This window comes from Ipomoea nil, unplaced genomic scaffold, assembly GCF_001879475.1.
Source record: "Ipomoea nil cultivar Tokyo-kokei standard unplaced genomic scaffold, Asagao_1.1 scaffold3170, whole genome shotgun sequence".
In the NCBI taxonomy this organism is placed as follows: Eukaryota; Viridiplantae; Streptophyta; class Magnoliopsida; order Solanales; family Convolvulaceae; genus Ipomoea; species Ipomoea nil.
The window spans coordinates 1232237-1258215 of NW_017619598.1; the positions used below are offsets into that span (position 1 = coordinate 1232237).

Sequence of the window (25979 nt, forward strand, 5' to 3'; positions counted from 1 at the left end):
AAAAGCCTACTGCCTCCACTCTCAACCATTCATCAAAGCTAATTTTAGCACAAATTTTGTCTGCATGATCTCCTAAAACCTTAGGTTCCAAAAGGCACACAATCAAAGGGTTATGTTCACTAATGAGAAGCTTCAAGGAGCGGTAGAATGATCTAGATGCCGCTCATTGACAGTTCCAAACAAAGCAATTCATAGATAAAGATTGCAAGCACAATCTCAAGAGAGCGTGTGGTTATCCACTTCGGGGCCATAAAGGCCAGTATCACAGTCATCCATCATAATGTTGTCGTTTGGAGGGTCAACCATTTCCAGAAAGCCATTGTCATCATTCAGGGTTCGTAGTTGTCCCTAAACTCGAGTGGTTGTCCTGGTAAATCCTCACGGTGGTGCACAGTTCTTCTAGTGATCACTCTGCCTTTAGAAGAACCGCGGACTACTATGTGCTATGTTTCATCTGCAACCCTCCTAGGTGGGTTTCTTCTTCCCCCTCGTCCTCTATAATTGCCTCGTAAAGCGCCTTGCGTTTTCCTAGTCTGGTCGTCATTGGTGTTTCTCAAGATAGGTCTCGCCTGAGGCAGCTGAACGTCTATTTACACATTGAGCCCTCTCTACTCTTCCTGTGGATCCATGCTGGTATGGATTACTCTAGGCGTCACGTTGGGACGGGGCAAGATTTCCTCTGGATTGGAAACATCCTCCAGGATTTGTTGGGGATAAACTAGATGTTGTGACCAATCTCTGCTGCGTATGCACTGTAATCGAGTCATGTTGCCTGCCTTTAACAATTGGCGTGAGATTGGTTGTTGTGATCAGCCTGTCTCTTCTGGGTTCTCTTTCCTTGCGCGTAACTAGTATCTAAGAACCATACTTATTACTCCCCCAGTCCCGAATTAACTGTCATACTTTGCTTTTACACGAATTTTTAGGGAGCAATAAAAAGAATACAGGTTTTCCTATTTTACCCCTAACATGCCATGTGCTGATTTGACTATTCTATCACTTTAGACTCAACCACTAGTGCTTTTATTAAATGAAATAAGGCATTTGTATTTTTATTAAAACAAACAACCCAGGCCATCTGTATTTTTGCTTTCTCTCTGACCTCTACAATCTACGCATCTGAGATTTCAAGATCATCATTCTTTCTCCTCTTTCACTTCTTCTTCCTCACCTCTACAAAAATGGAGTCCACCACAAATCTAGCAAAATCTCTATAGTTTTTCTTCTTTACAAAATTGATGGACGACGATGTTTTCCTCTAACTAGCATTAGGAGCTTTCAACCATTGATTGGAACCATGAGCAATGGCAATCATCGATTCAATTGAAGAAAAGTTAGTCTTTTTAACATCATCTAAGGTTTAGTTTTTGCAAAAAAAAAAAAAAAAAAAAAAATCTAATTTTGAAGATAATTTATACTCCACAATAGTTGATTTTTTTGGATCTATAATCTGGAGTAGTTGATTTTTTATTTTACTTTTACGGAGCGTTTGTTTGTTTTTTTTTTGTTTTTTTTTTTTTTTTTGGATTCTAGAGAGAATATTTTCTTAGGTAAATTTGGATTATCACCTTGATCTTTGTTTTCACTCTCTATTTATATAGATATAGAAGAAGAATCAGATTTGGTGAAAAAATCGCGGTAATTTTTTTGCGCCAAAAATTGATTTGACATTTTAAGGATTAAAATATGGAGCATCAATAAAATGACAGTATACTCTGTATTTACCTTTGCAAAAATACTCGTAGCTTCTTTTACTCTTTATAAAACTCTTCCATACATCTTTAGTTTTTTCCTTTTCTTAATTAGTGCTGTCAATACGAGCTGGCGGGGCGGGGCGGGCTGCAGGCCTAAGCGGGGCGGGCTAAAAAGGCCCGCTCCTAAATGGGCTTGGGTTTGGCAGGTCCGAACCGCCCCGTCAGTAACCCGCGGGCTAGGCGGGCCCCCGCCCAAACCCCATCTTTTTAAAAAAAAATGTTCATCAAACTAATTAAAATAAATTGATACATAAGTCATAACTCACATAAAACATAATAATCAAACATTAAATATTAGTTCAAAGTTCATAATTCATCAAACATCAAACTAGTCACAACTTCAAAGTTCAATATCTAAAAACATTACACATAACAATAATTTTAAAGTGCATAATCTAAAATTATAAAGTTCACAAATCACAAGTTCATAAATTAATCAACCATTAGACATCCCATCATTCAATCAATTCATTCTCATTCATATCATCTCATTCATCTACTTCATCTCCTTCATCTGCTCCATCTCCTTCATCTCCTTCATTTACTTGCTCAACTTTATCAACATCATCACAATCTATATATAAAATACATAAAAAATATTTAAAATTAAATTACTAATTTTTATATATAAAAAATCAATTCAATATAACATAAGACTTTATAAATTTACTTACCTGGTTCGAAACCATGCAACCAATTACGAGTGCAAATAAGAGTTTGCATTTTTTCTGGCAACAAAGAACTTCTATACTTTGTGAGAACACGTGCACCAATAGAAAATGCGGACTCCGATGCAACAATAGTTATAGGAATTGCCAGAAGATCACGCGCCATGCGTGAAAGTATGGGATATCCTTGAACAAGACCCCGTCAATGACTTAACACGTTCAAATCTTGATAAAATTTCATCTCATAACATGGCTGGTCCAAGTAACGATCCAATTCAGAAATTTCAACAGGTGTAACAACTTCATCAGTGACATCTAGAATATCCTGCATTAGTTCAAACACAATAACTATACAAGATAACAAACAAGTAGCAACTAAGATAATATAATAAAAATATTAGAATAAAGTGTTAGCAAGTAGCAACTAAGATAATATAATAAAAATATTAGAATAAAGTGTTAGAATACTTACATCAAACCATCTTTTTTCCCAACGTTGTCACTACTTTTTGACTTTCCACTTTTGAGTGCGTGACATTTGAAGAACGTAATTGTGATGAACTTGATCCAATAACACTCGCATATTGATCATAAAGCTTGTGAAGCTTTGTTTTCAACAACTCAATCTTTTCTTTGCATTTAGTAGGATCTGTCTCAATCTTAGCATAGAGTTTCTCCAATACTTTTAACTTAAACCGTGGATCAAGAATATCACCAAAAGCAAGCACTACACTATATTCACTCCAATACTTGTCAAATTTTTCTAACATCTTTTTACACATTCCACTCATCAATGTGTCTTCATCACTTAAACCGGCTTTCAACAACCTTTCAATTTTCCAAACTTGCAAAAAATACACATTTGATGTAGGATAAGAAGAACCAGAAATCAAGTTCGTGATTTCATAAAATGGCTCAAAGAAAGCACACAATCTTTCACCTAACATCCATTCTTCATTTGAAGGACAAGCCTTAAAATTCTTATCTCTCAATTGAAGAAGACTAAAAACTTTTTTGTATTGAATGACACTATCCAACATTAAATACGTAGAATTCCAATGGATTGGCATATCCAACCGTAAGCCAATTGAGGTATCAACGCCAGCAACTTCAGCCACACACTCTTGAAATTTTGCATCCTACTTTCAGTACTTTTGACATACTTCACAGATTCTCTAATTTTATGCATACTTTGGTTGGCAACTTTTAAACCTTCTTGGACAATCAAATTCAAAATATGAGTTGAACAGCGAATATGGAAAAACTCCCCCTCACACAACAAACTATCATGCATAGTCAATTGATCCTTCAATTTATCTTGCATACTATCATTATTACTTGCATTGTCCAAAGTCAAAGAAAACACCTTCTTTTCAATCCCCCAATCCTTCAAGATTTCATATATTTTTTGTGTCAATTCAAAACCAGTGTGTGGAGGAGGCATCTTTTCAAACGCAAGTATTTTACTCTTTAATTTCCATTTCTCATCAACAAAATGACCAATCAAACATAGGTATCCTTCAGTAGTACAAGAAGTACATAAATCAGAAGTCAAGCAAATCCTATTTGGAATACTAGTCATCACTTGTCGAAGTTTATATTTCTCCTTCACATATAACTTGTTAATGTCAGAAACCATAGTATTTCTAGAAAGAACTGAAGCATCAGGATTGAGAAGTTTATGGTACTTCCTAAAACCAGAATATTCAGCAAATGCAAAAGGACAATCATGTTCAACAATCGCAGAAGCAAACACCTCACGGGCTAGCTCTATATCTAATTTTTTAGACCTAATTTTTCCATCAACATCAAAAATCATTTGACCTATATCGTGAAAGTGAATTTTCAACAATTGGCATGATTTCATATATCGTCTCAGTGTTGATGTTCCATGTGTTTTATCCCCTGATTTAAAAATCTTTTTGCACCCTATACATTGAGCTCTTTGTATGCAATCTTCAGCCAGCCCCATATCTTTAAAATAATTCCAAACATATGAGGTTTTACACTTACTTTTTGATGCAGTACTAGCTTGAGTAGCTTCCATATCAACCCCCGCATTATCTTGATTTGGTTCAATTTTTTTTTTTAATTTTACACTGCAATAAAATAATACACCAATGAACACACTGAAAAAATTACTTTTACACTCCAAAAAAAACAATACACTGGCTCAGACGCACAAAAATAATAAAAATAAAATTAATAAAAAAATACACTGCTTAAACAAAAATAATAAAAATAAAACTATTACCTATTGTTATCAATGAAATAATACACTAATAAAATTATTACCTATTGTGGCGGAAGGCCGGACTGGCGGTGGAGGAAGGCAGGACTGGCGGTTGAGGAAGGCCGGACTGGTGGTGGCGGAATAACTGGAGGCGGACTGGCGGAGGCAGACTGGCGGTGGTGGAAGAAGGCCGGACTGGTGGTGGCGAAACTACTGGAGGCGGACTGGCGGTGGCCAGACTCTGCGGAGTGGAAGAGAATTCTAGGAAGTAGATGTAGATCTAGGGTTTGCGCCTTTGCGGTTTGTGGAATTGTGGGCGGACAGCGGACTGCGCGTCTGACTTAAGAAATAGACTAATAGTATCTCTATTCTCTAAAATATCTCTAGAATATTTTATATTAAAAAATAAATAAAATGGCGGGCAGCCCGCCAGGCCCGCCCCGCCACACCCGCGGGCCTAAGCGCGACGGGCCAAAAAGGCCCGCTCCTAAATGGTCCTGTATTTTCGAAACCCGCCCCCTACCTAAGTAGTGGCGGGGCGAGGCGGCCTGACTGGCTAAGCTTGTTTTGACGGCTCTATTCTTAATGGAGGTTTTAGAAGAAGAAAATCCTAATGATGTTCAAATATCCAAATCTGTTAAGAGAGTGACTAATGATAAAAGAAAGGTTATATTTGAAGCTTTATTGAATTACAATGTTGAAGGAAAAGTAAGACATGAAGCAATTAGAGATGTTGTAAGTATACACTCTGTTTCTTTAAGGACTGTTAGTCGAATATGGAGGAAGGGGATTGATTGTGTTAAAAATGGTGTGCCTGTTGATACTTCTATGAACTTGGCAGGAAATGTTGGCAGAAAAAAGATTCAGATTAGTCCTGATGAAGTTTCCAGAATTCCTTTGAATCGTCGTATAATAATCCGCTCAATGGCTACTGCTCTAAATATGTCAAAGACAAGTCTGCATAGAAGAGTTAAAGAAGGATCCTTGAAGTCACACTCAAATGCTATAAAGCCATTATTAACCGAGGAAAATTGAAAGGTTAGATTACAATTTTGCATATATATGATAGATTCGAATTCACCTCCACATAATCCATCTTTCATAGATATATATGATCCTGTTCATATAGATGAAAAATGGTTCTTCCTCTCTAAAGCTTCTCAAAAATATTACCCATTGCCCGATGAAGACGAACCATAACGTACTTGTAAAAGTAAAAAGTTTATAGCCAAAGTGATGTTCCTATGTGCTATTGCTCGCCCCCGATTTGATTCAGGGAGAAATGAAATGTTTGATGGAAAAATTGGAATATTTCCATTTATTTATAAGGAAGCAGCTAAGCGTAGAAGTAAAAATCGAGAAGCCGGAACACTGGTAACTAAGCCAATTGAATCAGTAAATAAAGAAGTTACTAGGAAATGGTTGATTGATTATGTATTGCCTGCAATACGGGAAAATGAACCTTAGTAGTTCAAAGTCTATATATATATATATATATATATATATATATATATATATATATATATATATTCAACAAGATAATGCAATGCCACATATTGGTGTAAATGATGGTGAATTTCTTGAAGCTGCCCAAAAAGATAGCTTTGACATTCGCTTAACATGTCAACCTCCAAATAGCCTGGACATGAATGTGCTAGATCTTGATTTTTTTTAGAGCTATTCAGTCTTTGCAATATCAAGAAGCCCCACATAATGTTGATGAACTTGTTGTTGCTACTCAAAAAGCTTTTGATGATATATCAACGAAAAGTCTTAGTAATGTTTTTTTGACTCTACAACTATGCATGGTTAAAGTCATGAAAATTTTTGGAGGGAACAATTACAAGATTCCGCATATAAATAAGCAAAAGTTGGAACGAGAAGGTCGACTACCTAGCGGACTACAGGAAATCTTTCATTTCCCGACGAAAATTTTAACGACGCTCTAGAAAACGTTGCTAAATATTACAATTTGTGACGTTATATTGAATAACGTCACTATATATTTTGATAGAGACAATAATTTATTTTCGTAATATTTGCTGACGAAATATAATATTTTTGTCAGTAAAGATATAGAATCAATGACATTTTTTAATAAACGTCCCTAAATGTTTTGTTTTAAAAATTAATTTTAGCATAAAACGTCAGGAAAAAATAAAAATATTGTGCGGAAAATTTTTATCATTTACCGCCATGAAAAAACGCTCTTCAGAAATAAAACAATCTGCAAAAATCCAATTAAAGTGTTCGGACCCAAGCTTACAAAGAAAACATCGCCACACTCTCCCTTCTCACTCTCTCAGATCCACCGCGAACCGTCACAGCCGCCGACTCTCTCAGATTTTTCTTCTCCACCGGTCGGTGGCGCCCCAGCCACGCTCCACCACCATGCCCTTGTATTCTCCGATCTGTCTTTCCTCCTCTCAAGCTTCTTCTTCTTTTTCAGATCTATAGTTTTCTTTCTGCAACCCTTTTTTTTATAAATGTTCTCACCGGCGACGACTGTTTGTGAGGCGAGAGCAGCGACAGTGAGTTTCGGCTTCGACTTCGACTTCGACACCAGCGGCGAGGACTTCAACAACAGGTCGGTCGTTTTGTTTTTTCCATTCATACTAGGGGTTTTTTTTTTCTCAGATTTGAACATACTTGATGGGGAGGGATTCACAAATTCACGGATGAGGTTGGAAGGCTTGGCTAGATCTCTTTCTAATCCCATTTTTTGAGGTAATCAGGTCTTTATGCTTTCAGAAATATGGAATCCAAGGTGATGTTCCAACACTTGAAACTTGGAGTACTTGAATTAGTGAACTGGTTGTATCAGAAAACGAATGCCAACAAACATATTAAACACGCAATGGCTGCACAATTTTATCACCAAATTATCAATCTTGTTATTCAGTTCAATCATAACCATGCTACTCTTGTAATCCACATTTTAGGAACAAATTAGTCTAAGCATTAAACACTTGGAATATCTCTCCTTTCTTGTCCACAGGAATGTGGTGTGAGTTCCAGAACAGTAAATAACACTATAGAAAAGTTGACTATGTCAATAAAATGACAATGCTCATAGAGTTCATGGGGCAATGAGCATTTACCTTGTTTGATACTCTAGGACACCTTACAAGTAAAATTATTCATTAATATAGCACATTACATAATGAACAATGCTAGATGCCCCTACATCTACCACTCACAAAATAGCCACTCCCTCATGTGGCAAGTTTTAATCCACATTTTAGGAACTCACAAAGTGTTGGGAATATCGCTAATTCAAGTACTCCAAGGCTTGGCTGCATTTTTCAAGATTTAGATTATGTAGTATCATTTTTAAAGTTAGGGAGATGGTGAGTGAATTTAGTTCCTAATGACTTTCTATTTTTCTTAGTGGAATCCATTTAGGTATACGATCTGATTATTTATGTCATCAACTAACCATTATCAGAAAGTCATTGCACCACTACTTTAAGTGGCCTTTTAGATACAGAGAGCTATTAGCTTATACAGAGTAGTTTTGACTATGCAGGGGATTATGAAATTATATAACTCAGGGAAGCCATCTTTAAACCTGTGCCACAGTTCTGTACATGCTTGTAGATCAAGTTAGTTGATGACTTGATATGATTTGGATGCTGGCACGAATTGTTTAGACGTATTTCACTGGATAGTTGTGTAGCAGCATTCCTTTCTAGTATTTTTTGGCATACTTAATTCATTGAAACTACAACATTTTTGAGTCATTGCCCCAACTTCTGGCACATTAAGTCATTAAGGGAGTTGGAAACCTGATGGAATTTCTTGAATTAAAATATGCTGTGTAATAAAACATCAGAAAATGTATTTCGATTTGCAAAATATTTTTTTGAACTGGTGATCATATTTGTCCAACGTGCATCTTTTTTTTTTTTTTTTTTTTGGGTATATTCTTACTAGTAAATGGTAGAAGTATATATGTAGTGCTTCACATGCTCTCTGTATTAAGTTTCTTAAATCAAGATTAAGAAGCAGTTATGTTACACTCTGTCATTTGATATTATCTAAAATTAACAATTTTACCAATATACACAGTGACTAGGAATCTAGGATATGTTTGGTGGGTGTTTTGCCTATGTTACAAGGGAAAGAGTTCTCATATGTTTTCCTAGTTTCATGAGCAATTGTTCTTGGTTAAGACTTAACTATGATTGAACTAAAGGTGAAAATACTTCTGCAATAAATTCAATAATGTGATACTATTGAATTTAAATTGAAAATTATATTATAAAATGAAAAATGACTTCATCTTGGGGATGGATAAAATTTCTGCAGATGGTCCCCCTAATTTGTATTTTTAATTTGCTGCCTTCTCTTCATAGGTGATTTATATGCAGATTCATGGCTGACAAGGAAAGCATGCTTTGCCTGCTATGAAGTTATAACATTTTGAGTTGTATATATTATCTTTTACATTAAATGATTGATGTTACCCATAATTTGCAGCAACCGAGAGCTCTCTATGATTCTTGATACACTCTTGAAGATTTGTATTCATCAGACAGAATATTACAACGTTAGAACTTAGAACTTTCCCATATCCAGGCTGCATTTTATCTTCTCACCCTTCTTCTTGATCTCTAGACCCAACTGTGCATTCTACTATGGTTAAAAGATCTTCGTTTCATTTCGTACAATCTGACTTATAACTTATCTTTCAATTTAAGGTTTTGGAGCAGATACTATGAGTGCTAATCAAGCTTGCCAAAGATATAAAGTTGAAACATCAGCATAAATTATGTGAGTTTAGTACTGCATTTTGTTTTCGTTAGAAAGTATCTTAAGTTATCTGTAAGAACACTGTCTTGAAGGTATATATTGCGTGTGGTTCCTGGTCTTTTACCATTTTCTAGCAGATTTTTTATTCTTTTTTTATGTATTTACTAATAGGATGAGCTGCAAAAGACTTGGCTAAGCAAAAGATGTCATACCAAAATTGAGATATGACTTACCCATTGATAATTCTTGTTGCTTTTTATTTAGCTAATGGGTGTGTTCTGTTGATTTTATTTTTTGATTTCGTGGTACACTTATGCTACATGTATGAGAAATTTTTTGGAATAGTAATTACAATTAAAAGGGTTTGTTTCTTTAGGTCAACTGCTTCTTGGGAATAATCTTCTCTAAATTTCAGCATAAGCATCTACTGAGCTAAGTTTTTTGTTGTGCACCAGACTGAATTTCCAAATCTTAACCTAACAACAACAAAGTAAATATAGTGAATTAATAAAGATTACTATGATTTGGATATGTCTTGTCTCTTTTTGTGTTGAATAATATTTTTACATAGGTCGATGATAGATTTATCAGTGTTGTTTCATATGATTAGATAAATAACAAATGTTTAGCTGCTTCTACATGTTCCATGATTGTTTTTAACAACTTTGAGTTCAAGCTAGCCGGTTTTTCAGGTCTGAATTTCTCTTTATTTCTTATTTTGTGTTTTATTTCCATATGTGCAATTATGATGCATTTGTTGCTCATAGTTTCCATCTTGTATAGGTGATCTGTCTTTGAATATATAGTTTTGAATATGTTGGAAATTAAATGTAAATTAACTATCTGATTGGGTTGAATATATAGTTTTGAATAATTTATTACTCATGCTTGAAAAACATTTATGTTTTTTGGTGGCAGGGAATTATTGCATAACTAGATGTACTCATCAAATCAGACCTTCTCCCCAAGACAAACGACTTCCAAAGTGCTGGCCTGACCTTATTTATGTGCATAAAATTGTATATATTTTCGTGAGATGAACATGGGAATTATTATCCATATTTATGTGCATTGATGAACATGAGAATTATTATCCATATAATTATTATGTCCATAAAATAATATTGATGAACATGAGAATTATTATCCATATTTATGTGCATAAAATTGTATATATTTTCGTGTCTAGTCTGATCTTATTTAAGAATCATTTGTATCACATTACATCCTTGTAATTTAATATTATATTATGAAAAATATTCTTCTATTTTGAACATTTAATTGATGTTAACATATTTTATTTTCAATTACATGAAACTGTTGTGTAAACCATTCTATATACAAGTATATGTAAATTATCACCAGTCAAGGGTCAAAAATTGCAAAAATCTCCAAATATAAAATTTTGCGATGAAAAACAAATATGGAAAAAACGTCAGTAAATGTCTTTTTATTGAAAGCATAATAATGTATACAATCGTCAATAAATGTTATTTTATTGATGCATTTCAGTTTTTGTCACCAATTAAATTTATTAATGACAAGCATTATTGTATGGAAAACGTCACTAAAGACACATTTGCTGACGAAATCTTTTACTTCGTCACAAACTATTACCAACGTTTTGTTAATATTTTGTTGCAAAAAGTATGTATTCAAGGACATTATCAAGACCATGCAAAAACGCCAGTAAATGTAATATTCTGTGACGAAATATTAACTTCGTCAGTAATACCTTTCCATACGCCGCTAACCCGACGGTCTGGGTGACGTTTTTATTTCGTCAGTAAAGACATTTGGCGACGTATTTTTGTTTTTAGCAACGTTTAAAAAGCGTCGCTAAATATTAATATTCTTGTAGTATCTCCTGTGATCCGGAAGTTTTAAATGAAGCAATTTCAAGCCTTCAACATTAATGGTTGATGTACATTTTGTATTTTGTGGTTATCATTGCAAAAGTAAGGATTAGTATAGTTTGATGTACATTCTGTAGTCAATGCTTTATTTTGTGTTTATGTAGTATGGACTATGGACCAATTGTAACATGAAACTATGGTGATTAATGACTTAGTACTGTATTTTGTGCTTTTTCCTAAGCCAATGGAATAACAGAATGTAGTGGTCATAGAACTATGGTTGCTTTGAAGAAGTTAGTACTGTATGACTTGCAGGTTGTAGATCTTTGAAGAAGTTGCTTTGATTAATGACTTAGTAGTGTATTTGACACTATTACTGTATATTGCAGGTTGTAGACTTTGAAGAAATTACAAGTCTTATCCATTTCTTTGTGTTTTTTTTATCTTACATTTATGACAGATCACTAAGGGGATGTGGTTATCAAAGTGCTGCCTATATCCACAAGAGATACTCCATTTTTAAATCTTCATAATTAATCAAAAATCGGAATTTGGTTTTCGGTCGGTTATGTTGATTTCGAAAAATTGAATGTCATAACCCATTTAAAATCGATTTGTTGAACAATCAAAATTTTGAATGTCCATAACAGATTTATGAAATAACGAAAAATTTTTGAACGCAAATTTCCCAAGTGAATCGGGAGTTATATTTATGGAGTATTTAGCTTACGGGTGAGCACCGATAAGTTACGATCAATAACCGATAACTATTTTTAAATCTTCATAATTAATCAAAAATCGAAGTTTGGTTTTCGATCGGTTATGTCGATTATCGAATGTCATAACCATTTTAAATCGATTCATTGAATAATCGAAAATTTGAATGTCCATAACTGATTTATCAAAGTACGGAAAATTTTTGAACGCAAATTTCTCAAGTAAACCAGGAGTCATATTTATGGAGTATTTAGCTTACGGGTGAGCACCGGTCAGTTACGATCAATGATCGATAACTATTTTTAAATCTTCATAATTAATCAAAAATCGAAGTTTTGTTTTTGGTCAGTTATGTCGAATCTCATAACCCATTTAAAAGTGATTCATCGAATAATCGAAATTTTGAATATCCATAACTGATTTTTCAAATAACGAAAAATTTGTAACGCAAATTTATCAATTAAAACTAATAATCGATAATTAACCGAAAATACAAAAATTTTGATTGATTCGATATCGATTATTGATTTCGTCATTTTTTTCGGTAAGTATACTCACCACCAATTTAGTTCATCAATAATGGAAAATTAAAATTTAAGAACAAAATTATATTGGTTGTTTAAATAAAGAGTAGACAAGTAGGTAAAATGAATAAAAATAGTCTTATCATTTTGACTACAATAAGTACTACATAGTATAAAGTACAATAAATTAACTCAAAAGTATTAAATACACATAAGGGCAAATTTTGAAAAATAGAATGATAGTGGTGTTTAGTTTAGGAAAGTGGACAACATTATGAAACAAACAAAAAAGGAAAGTAAGACAGGTAAAATGGGACGGAGGGAGTTAGTATACTGGGGAGCAGCTGCAAATTCAGGTCTTTGAAGAGGCCCAAAGGTATTGGGATCCTGGCCTCCTTCTTCCCCATTATTGGTGGTTTGTCGCAAGTCCGGATTGTTGGGCAAGTTAGTAGTTAACCCACATTGTTCTTGTCGATGTCCATACAAGCCACATTTGAAACAAATGAGATGGATTCCTTCATATTTAATAGGGCAAGTCTTTCGGCAGAGTCTAAACTTGGCTAGCAAAGGCCTTGTTACGTCAACTTCCACACAAATCCGGGTGAATCTTCCTCTGGAAACCAGACTTGTTGCGTCGTCTATCTTAATCGAGCGACCTATTTTCCTCCTGATCTTCATTAAGAACTCTTTGTCAAAGTACTCAATAGGGAGTGAAGACAGCCTCACACAAACTAGGAGCTTCTCCGTCTTGTTCGTCATGGGGTCAAAGTTCGGTGCTCATTCTTGAACCACAAGATAGTGATCCAAGATCACTCAAGGGCCCTCAAATCTGGAAAAAATCATAGACACGCTGAGAATCAAACTTGACCAAGTATATTCATGATATAAGGCAATTGGCTCCATATGGCTTTTTGGCTTCTGAAGATTTTGCACTTTGCGCTGCAAGTAGGGGTATCCCACATTTCGTCCAAGAACTATGATAATAAGGGATCTGCCGCCACGGTTTCCTCAGTCTCGTTTTCTCTTACTATTCATTGGCCAAACCAACTCTTTCTTATTTGTTTATTTTTTTTAGTATTTTTTACTTATTTTTAAATATGATTTTTAGTGTTTAATAGTACTTTTAGTATAGTTTCTAAATATATAAATTTTGTATACTTATACTAAACGTAATATTATGAAAAATCTATCTATACTATATATAAAAAAAACAAAATCCTCCATTTTAACTTCCCGCCCAAAACAGTCCTATACTATTAAGATTTGCGTAATATTGTAAAATAGTGTAATACAATTCATAATAAAATATATTGTTTCCTACTTTCCTATTCGTACTACAATTCTGCATTAAAATTCCTATTCTAATATTATAAAATAGTGTAATACAATTCCTAATAGAAGGCGAGCTTGGCAGGCCCCGTCGTCGAAACGTTATGTTGTGCAACCGTGTGCACCATGCAAGGTGCACACGGTTCCAATTCATCATTTCTATATTATAGATTCATAATTTCTATACTATAGATTCATAATTTCTATACTGTAGATTCATAAAATCTATATTGTAGATTAATAATTTCTAAACCGTAGATTCATAATTTAAATACAATAGATTCATAATTTCTATATAGTAGATTCATAATTTCTATACTGCAGATTCATAATTTCTGTACTGTAGATTCATAATTTCTAAACTGTATAGTTATCAAATTATGAACATATAGTTTTGTGATTTGTGAATACAGAGTTCAACAATTGGGAATATAAACATCGAAAATTATGAACATAGTGTTCTGTAATTGTGAATATAGAGTTCAATAATTATGAATATGAAGTTCAAAAATTATAAATATGTAACTTTATAATTATGAACGTATAGTTTAGTAATTATGAACATAGAACAGGGTTGCACAACATAATTTGCCCCGTTGTTCTGCCAAGCCTACCATTTTGGCAGGACGGGCTAAAATGTTTATATTATTTCTCTACATTTCTCTACAGATAATAAAAGCAGTTGTGTACTTGTGTTGTCAAAAAGAAAAAAAAAGGTTCAATGGGCAGTATTTGGGAGAAGAGATCAATGTTCGAACCTCGGCAGCGGCAGTGTGGGAATTATGTCCAAAGTGGGTAGATCGGCAAATTATATCGTGCACTGCGACGTTGTTTTATTTAATGAAAAGAAACAGAATCCGTTTTACGCCGTTGCGCAAAAAATAACTCTGTTCTTCATTTTCATTTTGTATACACTGCAGTTTCAGTTCAACACAACTACAGTTTCATTTCGATATAACTACACACTCAAATATGTGAAAATGTTATTTAATTTTATTTTATATACACTATAGTTTCATTAAAACATAACTACATGATCATTTCGATTTAATTACGACTTCATTGTACAATATATACTCAAATATGTGAAATGTTATTCAGTTTCATTTTATATATACTGCAATTTCATTTCACTACAACTATAATATCATTTTGATATAACTGCAGTTTCATTTTATTTTGATAATATAAAAATAATACGTGAGGCAGTGTCGGTTTAGATACACTATAGGGTGTCACTCCGTTAACACTAACAGCGCGTCGTTTCTTTACGTTAAGAAACGGCGCCGTTTTAATACGCGGTGCATAATCAATTATGCACCGCGGTCCATGATATAACAATTGGGGCAGATTCCTTTTCCACTGAACCATTGAGTCACGGTGATTTACATCTTTTATATTCTTCCAAATATTTTATTGGGCCGGAGTGTGGGGGACCCCTAGGTTGAGATTCAACCTTTTGGAAGAAGAAAAAGAGAGAAAAAAAAAAAGCAGGTGTTTGTATTCCACATGAGCCCATTAGTCAAAGTCTAAAATACAGAGTACTCCGTATTTTTTTTTTTTTTTTTATTTTTTTTTTTGAATGCTACTAGCTCTATGACATTGTAGTATCTGTTCATATACTTTCTCAACCTACTGAAACACAAAGAGCTAATAATACCTCCACTGAGGCTCGAACTCACAACCTTCCAAATGGAAGTCCAACCCGGGTACCATTGGACCACATAGTCCTAGTCGGAGTACTCCGTATAATTTATCTTACAATATATTTATTAGTATAACCGAAGATATAATAAAAATAAAATTAAAAAAAATTCGCTGTCTCTAAATTTCCTGCGTGGAAGGTGCGCTGTCTTTTGCTCCTTCTCGCTTTCTCTCTCATAAATTTTCATTTTAAAGATCAACAAAAGACAGCTCTCAATTGTTTGCAGCAAGGAATTTTTAAGACGCATTTCGCGTTTTGCGCTCTCTCCCTCTTTCGCATCAGATCAGATCTGATATCGGAGGGTAGGGTTCGACGCCCGATCAGGTTTGATCTTGCATTGGATCAGTTGGATCTTATTTTTCTACTGTTTTTTCCCGATTCAGTTTCATTGTTTTTGCTCTGTCGTGGCATTTTCGATCTGTTTTCTTACAATTTATTGCTTGAATTTCAAGTTATCCTTGTTTTTATATAATACATATTCTAGATTCAGCTTTCTTATTGTTTAATTTTCGGTCCTGATCCTCAATTCAAATGGTTATATTATTTTTCACATTACCATGGCTTAGGCATATTTGACGCATATGAACTTGATCTAGTCTTTTATTCTGCCTTGTGAATGTTTTCCCCATTTTTATAAGGTTGCAATGCTAATTAATGAAAATCTGTTCGATATTTTGATTACTTTATTGGGTTCACATGAAAGAGCATGATGATATTTTTATCACCATCATTTTGGATTTAATTAGGAATAGAGGATGGTAGAGGAAATATTTTGTTGACAGTGGATTTGCTGAAATGTTTTCTCCACTATAATGACAACTTTGAATTGGCTTTTGCATTTATGGTTTGCCATATTGCTACTCTTCTTTGAATGCACCAACACAATCAAATTAGTAGCTAACTTGCTAAGGTGGGTTCTCCTATACCCAAATTAGCAAGTTCAGAAACCCCATCCTCCACAAAAAAAATCATAAGCATAGAATTAGATGCCTTTATATTTGTCTGTTTTCGTCACTAAGCCTTGCAGTGTGGCTGATACTTTGCAAGTTTTTCACTGATGTTATAATTTCTCATGATGCAAAGTCTGAACAAAAAATTGGTATAATGTGTTTTCAGTACAAATGATTTAAAGTAATATATACTTTTCTTTTCTTTTGTTTTTCAGTAGCACATTATTTAAAGGGATCTTCTTTGGGAGTGACCACTGACCAGATAATATAAGGTCAGAATGAAGAAGGTCTTTGATCAAACTGTGCGAGACTTGTAAGTTTGATTCACTTCTAAAATGATCTTCTTGAAGTATGCAGTAGCAAATAAGGTTTCACTAGGATGTATTTCATTTTAAAGTTATTTCAACTTTGGAAAGCTATATTATATATATATATATATATATATATATATATATATATATATATATATATATTCTGAGCATGTGTCTATATTCTTTTTATTTTGTCCTGAAAATATTGTGAAAACCTTGGTCTTTCACTCAATTTCATTCTATTGAATGTTGAGCTAGCTTAACGGGTGACACTTTGCATTTCCTATCTCTTGCAGAAAGCGGGGTGTTAACAAGAAAGTTCTTAAAGTCCCTTCAGTAGAACAAAAAGTAAGACTTCTTTTTATTTTTTTAATGTTATGAACTAGCAGCTGCTATTTTCACTGTTGAATGAGCTGCCACTTGCCAAAATCGTGTATTTATGTAACATACCATGTATGCATATATATATATATATATATATATATATATATATGAAATATGTGCTATTGTAGCCATGGGTGATTATTTGTTTTCTTTCTAGCTCTCTATGACAAGTTGTAGGTAATACATATTTCAATATTTTGATTTGGGTCATTTTTTAGATATATGCTTAGACTGTGCCTTTCCAATGATATGCTTTTTATTTGTTCATTTGTAAGATACTAACCCTACATTGATGAAGCATTAAGTAGGGAAAATAACTTAAATTTTAGAGTTTTTGTCCATGGCTTCCTCTTCAATTGTTATTTCTATTAATTTGAAAAGAAGAAAATTATGAACCACTAGATTCTTTTGAGACTTGTTGAATACATTTGGCAATGTTTTTTATGAATGAAAGCTTAAAATTCTTCCCTTGACCTTGTTACACTTTTCATTAAGTGTCTTCCTGCATTTACATAAGTGAAACCTTGTAAAAGCACTTCTTGTATCATCTGTTGTTTAGTAGGGTTGTGGTTTGACACCCTTCTACAACTAATGGTGTTCTCTTCCTTCTCTGGCTGTCTATGGTGCTATATTTAGGTGCTTGATGCTACTAGCAATGAGCCATGGGGTCCTCATGGATCACATCTTGCTGATATTGCACAAGCTTCAAGAAACTAGTAAGTTAAAAGTCACTCTTTGATAATTTTCATTCATTCAATTTTTCTTCCTTCTTGGTTTTTACTGTTTGAGAGCTTTTAATTTTTCTCAGCAATGAATACCAAATGATTATGACTGTAATTTGGAAGCGCCTCAATGACACTGGGAAAAATTGGCGGCATGTTTACAAGGTTGGGCTATATATCTTTTGTTCATCCTTCAGGAGTACATTGTGCTAACTGCTAATGCATTTTCTAGAGTATTTATTATATGTCTGCACTCTCTTTCTCTATCACACACATGTGGACAAACACTTGAGTACCCTATTAAAGGTATCAGCATCTGGAAATATTTTTGACTACTCTTCATGGTGGTACTTCTTTATATGGTCTGTTTTAGATTCAATTGGTTTTATTGATATGTATATTGTGAGTTACATAAATAGTTTGCTTCCTGAATCTGGGTAATATTTTTGACAGGGTTGGGTAGAATGTGGATGGGCTTAGATTGGGCTATTACTCCTATTAGATTAGATATAGGGTTAAATATTCCTCATGATCTTTTAAACCTAACTGATATAGGTTGTTCGATGAAGACACGACAATGGAGACGTGTTTGAAAAAGGGAATAAACATTTCTTTGATGCGTTTTAAATACTTATTAAATTCTTGTAAACAACGGTGACTTAAGAAAAGCCAGTAAAACATATGCGATTTAAAATAGAAATAAAACAATAACAATTTATTGAATTTACACTTTGAAAGTAAAAGTAATATCAGAACCGGTTTAAAAGAAAAGGCTTTGGTACTGTCTGATGCCATCAAAGCAAAACCTTGGGTTTGATAAGTTTTTATCACTCCATGTGGCAATGAGGTTGTTGATTATGGACATATGAATCCCTTGCTTGTACTAAGTGTGTGAGCAACAATAAAATTTTAGAAACAGATTGAAATCTTGCTCATCATGTCTCGTGTAGTGTCCAACACGTGCATTTTATCAATTGTGTTGGACATGGATACAATTGTCAGAAGATTTGATCTCTGTCCAATGGAGCATTTGACCCACCAGGGATTGTGGTGATTGGGGAAAATAGAATAGGGGAAGGTCAGGAGAGGGTCATATGGAGTTGAGAACAGAAGAGCAAAGGAGGGTTAAAATCCATTTCTGTCTGTTTATTAATCTTTCTTTATATTCTTTTATTTTTTTTGGAGGTAGGTTTCTGGTTCTTGTAGCTGTCCCTTGAAATTGATTTTTATGTTCATACCCATGTATTTGTGTAGTGGTGTCATTGATTTTTGGTTTCTGATAACAGATGTACTACTTCAGTACTTCCAAAGCTAATATTTAGTGATATTATACTATACAGGCTTTAACTGTTTTGGAATACTTGGTTGCCCATGGATCAGAACGTGTCATTGATGAAATCAGGGAACACTCATACCAGATCACAGTAAGTTTCATTTCCATTTATTTCACAAGTTGAATGAATACATTATGTGTTGTGGAATATGCTAGACCACTTGGGGGGTCTCATGATTTCATTGCCCATGACAGACATTGTCTGAGTTTCAATATGTTGATTCAAGTGGAAGAGATCAGGGAAGCAATGTAAGAAAGAAATCTCAGAGTCTTGTCGCTTTAGTGAATGACAAGGAAAGAATACAAGAAGTTCGTCAAAAGGCTGCTGCAAACAGGGACAAGTAAGCTTCAGCTTGAGTGTTTATAATACCAATATGTCAAGATTTACATGTTTGGACCTAAGCTGAAGCAAGAATAAGATCTTAGAATTTAAGGAATACTTATGTAGTGAGAATACAAAGTTGATTCTGAAGAATGAGTATGCCTGGATAGCTAATCATTTCAAATGACCTAAATGACATTTTTGTTTTGTAACTCTTTTTCTAGTATTGAAACAAATAAATTAGACAGGATTAGGAAATTGAATGAACCATTCATCCATTAAACTACCTGAGAAGTGTCTGAGATTTTATAAAATACCATTTACATTATACTGAAATGTAACTTCTTGTTCTTGACTCCTTTATATTGACTTTAATGTAAGTTTCATGATAACTTGTAATTTCTTTTAGATATCGGAACACATCAACGGGCAGTATGTATCGGCCTGGTTCATATTCAAACACAGGGGGGTATGGTGACAGATATGATGAAGATCGTTATGGGGGCAGGGATGATGATAGAAATGGTTATGGGAGAGAGAGAGAATGGGGTGGTAATGAAGACAGATATGGCAGGGATTCATATGGCCGTGAAGGGGATCGCTATGGTAGAGAGTATGATGAGCGTTACACCCGTGATGGATATAGGGATGATGATTATAGTGGAAGAAATCGGAACATTGATGAATATAACTCTGGTTCAAGAAGTTCTGAGAAAGAGAGAGATCATGCTTATGATGATGATGGTCAATACTCCTCCAGGTTTATCTGTCTATTCTTGGCAATGAATTTGCAGTTTTTATTTTCTACACTTTCCATTAGAAAGGACTGGATAAATTGTACTCCGTAATAATTAAGGGATTTCACTAAGAAAGTATTACAGTATTTAAAATATGTACAGTTTTTGTGTTCCATCTTAATCTTAATCTTAATAATAATAATAAAAACAATAATATAATAATAATAATAACAACAACAACAACAATAACAATAATAGTTCTTTTTTTTTTTTTTTTTAAAAAATTCTTTTAATTGACATTCATACCTATAGTTCACCTGTGGCAGTGTGGCACGTGGCTGCTTTATTTGTTTAATAAACTTCTTTCTTTTTGTCCTTGTGTTGTTAAAGTGAACTACACCTTTTGGATAGCTTAATCTCTAAGTTGAATTGATTTATGACACTTCTCATGTTAAGGATATCTTGATCTGCATGTTAAATTGATTTATGAAACTTTTAATGGTTAACTTTTATCTTTGAATTACAGAGAAAGTGGTGGCAGGGCTGAGGATCAGTCACAAGGAAGGTAATACTTCTTTTTAATCCTGTTGTACATTATGTTGTTCTCTTATTATGCAATGCTTGTTTGATACAGAGGGAGTACAACTTTAATTCATAGGCTAACTTAATTTTCTATTTTAGTGCTTCTCATGGTAGGATTGATCAGAAATACTCTGAGCAAAATCTTGGTGCTCCTCCTAGTTATGAGGAGGCCGTTGGTGCTGCACAGAGTCCTACACATATTGAAAGGTATTGCATGCTTGTAATGCATCACCTTTCTTTTTATCTCTTTACCTGTTTTCTTACCTCTTGGAAAATATAGATTAAGCCCTATTTTTTAATGTTAAAAAGGGACGGGGAAATTTCATCAGCACAGGCTCCTAAATCATCATCTCCTCATTCAAGTGCTAGTCCAAGCCAAGAAACTGCTGTGCCTGTTCCAACTCCTTCTGCTGGCTCACCACCAGCTCTGGCACCTGAAAACAAGGATATTAATAGCTTTGATGAATTTGATCCCCGAGCTGCCTTTACAGGTAGACTGCATACATCTGAAATTGATGTTTAAAATTTGTTCTGTTTAGAACTCATTATAAATTTACTGCATTTTAACTTTTGTATCTGAATGTTGGTGGTTTTGTTGGTACTTGTCTGTTATTTTGCTTGAGTTTTTAAAGTTGGATGGGTTCTGTATTTAAATGGTATTGCCCATGTGGGTTGAAGATTGAGCTTGGAGTATTGGCCAATTACTCAGCTGTTATTATGTTATGGTCCAAACTCAGGAAACTGGAAAGAAGTTTGTTTACAGCTGCCTTACTCTGATCTTCAGCCCAGGAAATTTGCACATTGGTTTTGACATCCTCCTTTGCATTTTCTGTTAGTAAATTTTGTGCTACAATGGTTAGCCATCACTCATGTTTTTCAGATTGAGTTGTTCATTGCACATGCTAATATATGAGTCTGACTATTCAATAAACTTTGCTAATGTGATCTTCATCTTACCCTACATTTTCTGTTCTTTAAGTGCTGAGCCTTGATAGAGCATTTCTGGCTCCTTAGGTACATATTGGTAGTGAAGCAATTTGATGCATGCTTATGCGGTGTCTTAGCTGTAGACTTATTGATGACAATGTGCTTATTTGCATTAGATACTGAATTTTATTTGAATATTTTTTCAACAGCTGCTCCCTCTGCCCCCACTACATCCACTGGCATTGAAATGGATCTACTTGGCTCCCTATCTGAGTCATTCTCCTCCAATGCATTAGCCCTTGTGCCTGCTGAATCAACCAATGCAACATCCAATGGTAATCCTCCTAGGACAACCAGTTCTGAACCCACATTTGCTGTATCACCAGCTGCCAATCAGGTTGGTTTTGATTTAAAATATGCTCTTATCTGTGCATTTTCGATCCTAAGCATGCTAGTTAACTTTCCCCCTCACATTTTTGTTGTCTAGTGACTAATGTTAACTTATATTTGGTCTATGAGGTGATTTTTCTATCTGTGGAATTAGTTATTAATTATATAATAATAACTTAATAAGCCAATCTCACTTGTAAGAGTGAAAGCTGTAAAAGATGGATTAAAGGAAAAATAAATAAATCAGATGACAGCAGGCCAAGAGAGAACAAGTTAACTCACAGATTTTAGATGTCCTACAAGCTATACATGAACCTTACATCCAAAGTTGGGATCTCCTTTGACAGACATGCAAACATGAAATTAAAAAGAAGAGGGGAAATATAGGAAGAGGAAGAAGGAAATAACCCACAATAACTGATCCAGTTGTAAAAGATATTTCATTATGCGAATCTTATATCCAAAATTCCTACTCATGTATTATTTACCAAGTTAAAATAATATGCTTCCTCGTGTAGGCTTTTGACGACCCTTTTGGTGATGGACCTTTCAAGGCTGTCCTATCCTCCAATGACACAGCTGCTCAACCTCATGCACCTTTTCTTACTTCCTCAATTCAAAGTCCTGACATTCCTCCACCAGCTGCCCAGAAGGTAGAGATGGTAGGTAATTTCGGAGGACCTCTTCCTGTTGCATCTTATTCACCATCGGATGCTTCCAGTGTACCACTTCATTCAACCAATCAACAATATGCACAGCATGAGTTGTCTACTTCCAACCAAGAAATTGATATACTGGCCGATATTCTCCCACCCTCTGGACCATCTCCTACTGAGTATCAAGTCCCAACCAGCCAACTTGCACCAGAGACAGTTCCACTTCAAGCTGCTCAACATAATTCACAGTTGGGTTTTCCACCTCATGCTGCTCCTGCACTTCAGACAGGTTTTGGATCTCAAAATGGCCCGACATCTTTACAGGGTTATTCTGCTCAACCTGGTCAAGCTGCAGGTGTGACAAGTTTTTCTGCTCAGCCAGGACTTCAGGCACAGACAAGTTTTCAAACTGGTCAATCTGTTCCACAAATGGGCCTTTCTTCCCAAACCAGTCAGTCTCCATCTATGACTGGCCTGGCAGGCTTTCCAGCTCCACCTGCCCAGGCACCACAGACAGGATTTATGGCACAGAGTGGTCAACCTGCATCTGTTGCTGGTTTTCCACCTCAGGGGGGCTTTCTGTCACAGGCTGGGTTTCAAGCTTCCGGAGGCCAGTCCTTGCAACAACCAAATTCTAGTTTTTATGGGGGTTACAGTACAGGTCCAATTGCCTCCATGAATCCCCATGTTTCCACTGTAGGAGTCCAAGTACCTTCACAGATGACACCTCAATCATCACAAATCCAAATAAACACTACCCCTGCTGCCATGCAGCCTATTTCTTCTGCCTCTACTGGTTCTCTCACTACTAGTTCTCAGCCAGCTAAAGACAAGTTTGAGACAAAATCTACAATTTGGGCTGATACATTGAATCGAGGACTGGTTAACTTGAACATTTCTGGACGTAAGTTCTCATCTGACATCTATTTATGTCAAATTTGTTTCAATTTTCTCCCATGTTAACTAATTATATCTTACTGTGTTTTATGTGCACAGCTAAAACAAATCCATTAGCAGATATTGGGGTTGATTTTGATGCCATAAATCGCAAGGAGAAGAGGATGGAAAAGCCCACAACCACAACAGTGATGTCAACTGTTACCATGGGCAAAGCAATGGGTTCTGGTTCTGGAATTGGTCGTGCTGGTGCTGGTGCTTTTAGGCCTCAGCAAAATCCGATTGTAGGCCCAGGCATGGGCATGGGCATGGGTGGCCCTGGGTCTGGCATGGCAATGGGTGGTCCTGGAGTAGGCATGGGCATGGGAGGTTTCAGAGGAGTAAACCAGCCAATGGGAATGGGAATGGGGATGGGGATGGGGATGGGGATGGGGATGAATAGTCAAATGAACATGGGCATGGGAATGAATATGGGTATGACACCAGGAATGCAAATGCAACAGCCTACAGGATTTCCTCCGGGATCAAACGTACCTGGAGGTTACAATCCTATGTCTGGCACCAACAATTACTATGGCCAACAGCCCTATGGTGGTGGCTACCGATAAGGTCTACCCAACCCTTTATGAAGAAAATGGAAAGATTATTCATGCTATATTATCTGAGGATGCTTCCAGAGGATGGTGTATTGGGGTTGAGAGTTATTTGACTTGGAGATTTATACTTTTTGGTATACGGGTATGTAGTATTCTATCCTAATTCTCTTCTGAGGTGGTCTTACAGTTGCTTTATGTTGTCATTTCTTGGAGTTGTAAAAGTTCTCTAGACGACACGCTGTGTTGATTTATTCTGTTCAGTGTAGCATTGATGGCAACACTGCCTCAGGTTACTTCATCTTCCCATTTGGTCTATATACACTATACATGTGCGTGTAAAATTTTGTGGCACTGTTTATTACACTTGATGCTCCCCTGAACAATAAATGTCATGATTCCATTTTTTTTTATGTTCAATATAGTTTCTTGAGGTCTAAAGATTGAATTGTCATGGGTGTTTCTTTTCATATGTCTACATGAATGTACACATTTATATTACCTAACAGCTACCTTACCTTTATGTAGAATAATGTAAAGTGCTGCTCAAAATATTTACTTATGTAGCATTGAAGCTTTTTTGTTTTGTTTTGTTTTGAATTGTGATTGTTGCTAGTTCAGTTACGTAAACATTTCATTCATTACTACACAGTGAATATGTGTATTGTGTAATTATGTGAAAATTGTCTTTAGGAAATGTACACATGGTGGTAGCGATATTTTTGCCATTTAATCGTGGTTAATAAGCCATAAATTAAAGTGTAAGAGTATTATTATAGTGAAAGACTTGCATAATTCCATGTATCTTATTTTCTTCTTCTCCCAAATGGTTGAATTCCCACCCCAAGGGCCTTCCATACCTTGGCCGATAGAGCATTTGGGAGGATGTAAATCACGGTGACTCAATGACTCAACAGACATGACTAAATATCAGCGTGCACAAGAGATCTGCCACTAAGCATATCTTGTTTTCTTCCTAATCATGGTTAAATGATACTTTTTTTCTTCTTTTCTGAATTTAATTAATATAACCAAAATAACTTTACTCTTGTTATTTTTTGGAAGGAGACAAGACTCACATGAGAGTAAATATTTAACTTTGAATTTGACATTGTACATAAGTTTGCATATGAATTGTAGTTCCTTTTAAAATTATTTCTAGAAGTTAACATTGCGTATTTTAGGAATAAGGGTCAAATATGCCACTGAACTGCACACCAAAGTGCAATTAGGTCATCGAACTCAAAAATAATATAACTGGGTCCTTAAACTACACAAAATCATGTAATTAGGTCTAAAATGACCTGTTTGACCTGAAATTGTGCTGACGTGGCGGTTACCAATTTTAAAAATAAATTTTTAATATAACTTTAAATAAATTAATTAAATTAAAAAAAAAAAAAAAAACTAGAACTGCCGTAGACTTATCGTCTCCAGCAGGCTTCGTCTCCGGCCATGGAGACGAAGGTTCGTCTCCCTAGCCATGGAGACGAAGGTCTCTTCGTCTCCATGGCCGGAGACGAAAGCTTCGTCTCCGGCCATGGAAACGAAGCCTTCGTCTCCATGGCCAGGGAGATGAAGCTTCGTCTCCTGGCCATAGAGACGAAGCTCTTCGTCTCCATGGCCGGAGACGA

At 35.0% G+C, this 25979-nt stretch overlaps 2 protein-coding genes across 4 annotated transcripts; one reads left to right on the forward strand and one right to left on the reverse strand.

The window, feature by feature from the left end:
* Window positions 1-2242: 2242 nt before the first annotated feature.
* On the reverse strand, window positions 2243-4394 carry LOC109167848 (zinc finger BED domain-containing protein RICESLEEPER 2-like). Its single transcript, XM_019316918.1, has 5 exons — window positions 3500-4394; window positions 2902-3266; window positions 2690-2747; window positions 2429-2608; window positions 2243-2328 (listed from the first exon to the last, which is right to left on the reverse strand). Exons 1-5 carry the CDS (start codon window positions 4392-4394, stop codon window positions 2243-2245), a joined length of 1584 nt encoding a protein of 527 aa, XP_019172463.1.
* An 11281-nt stretch (window positions 4395-15675) lies between these two features.
* On the forward strand, window positions 15676-24786 carry LOC109167909 (clathrin interactor EPSIN 2-like). 3 transcript variants are annotated; one of them, XM_019316975.1, is made up of 15 exons: window positions 15676-15865; window positions 16707-16804; window positions 17099-17150; window positions 17823-17902; window positions 17995-18073; window positions 19249-19332; window positions 19437-19582; window positions 19973-20323; window positions 20827-20865; window positions 20982-20992; window positions 21029-21089; window positions 21192-21373; window positions 22019-22206; window positions 22718-23759; window positions 23852-24786. In XM_019316975.1, the coding sequence occupies exons 2-15, from the start codon at window positions 16770-16772 to the stop codon at window positions 24358-24360; spliced, it is 2859 nt and encodes a 952-aa protein (XP_019172520.1). In that variant the 5' UTR covers window positions 15676-15865; window positions 16707-16769; the 3' UTR covers window positions 24361-24786. The 3 variants fall into 3 exon arrangements, with proteins under 3 accessions (XP_019172520.1, XP_019172518.1, XP_019172519.1); XM_019316973.1 differs by having other exon boundaries at window positions 20982-21089; window positions 21189-21373; XM_019316974.1 differs by having other exon boundaries at window positions 15677-15865; window positions 20982-21089.
* The last annotated feature ends 1193 nt before the right edge of the window (window positions 24787-25979 follow it).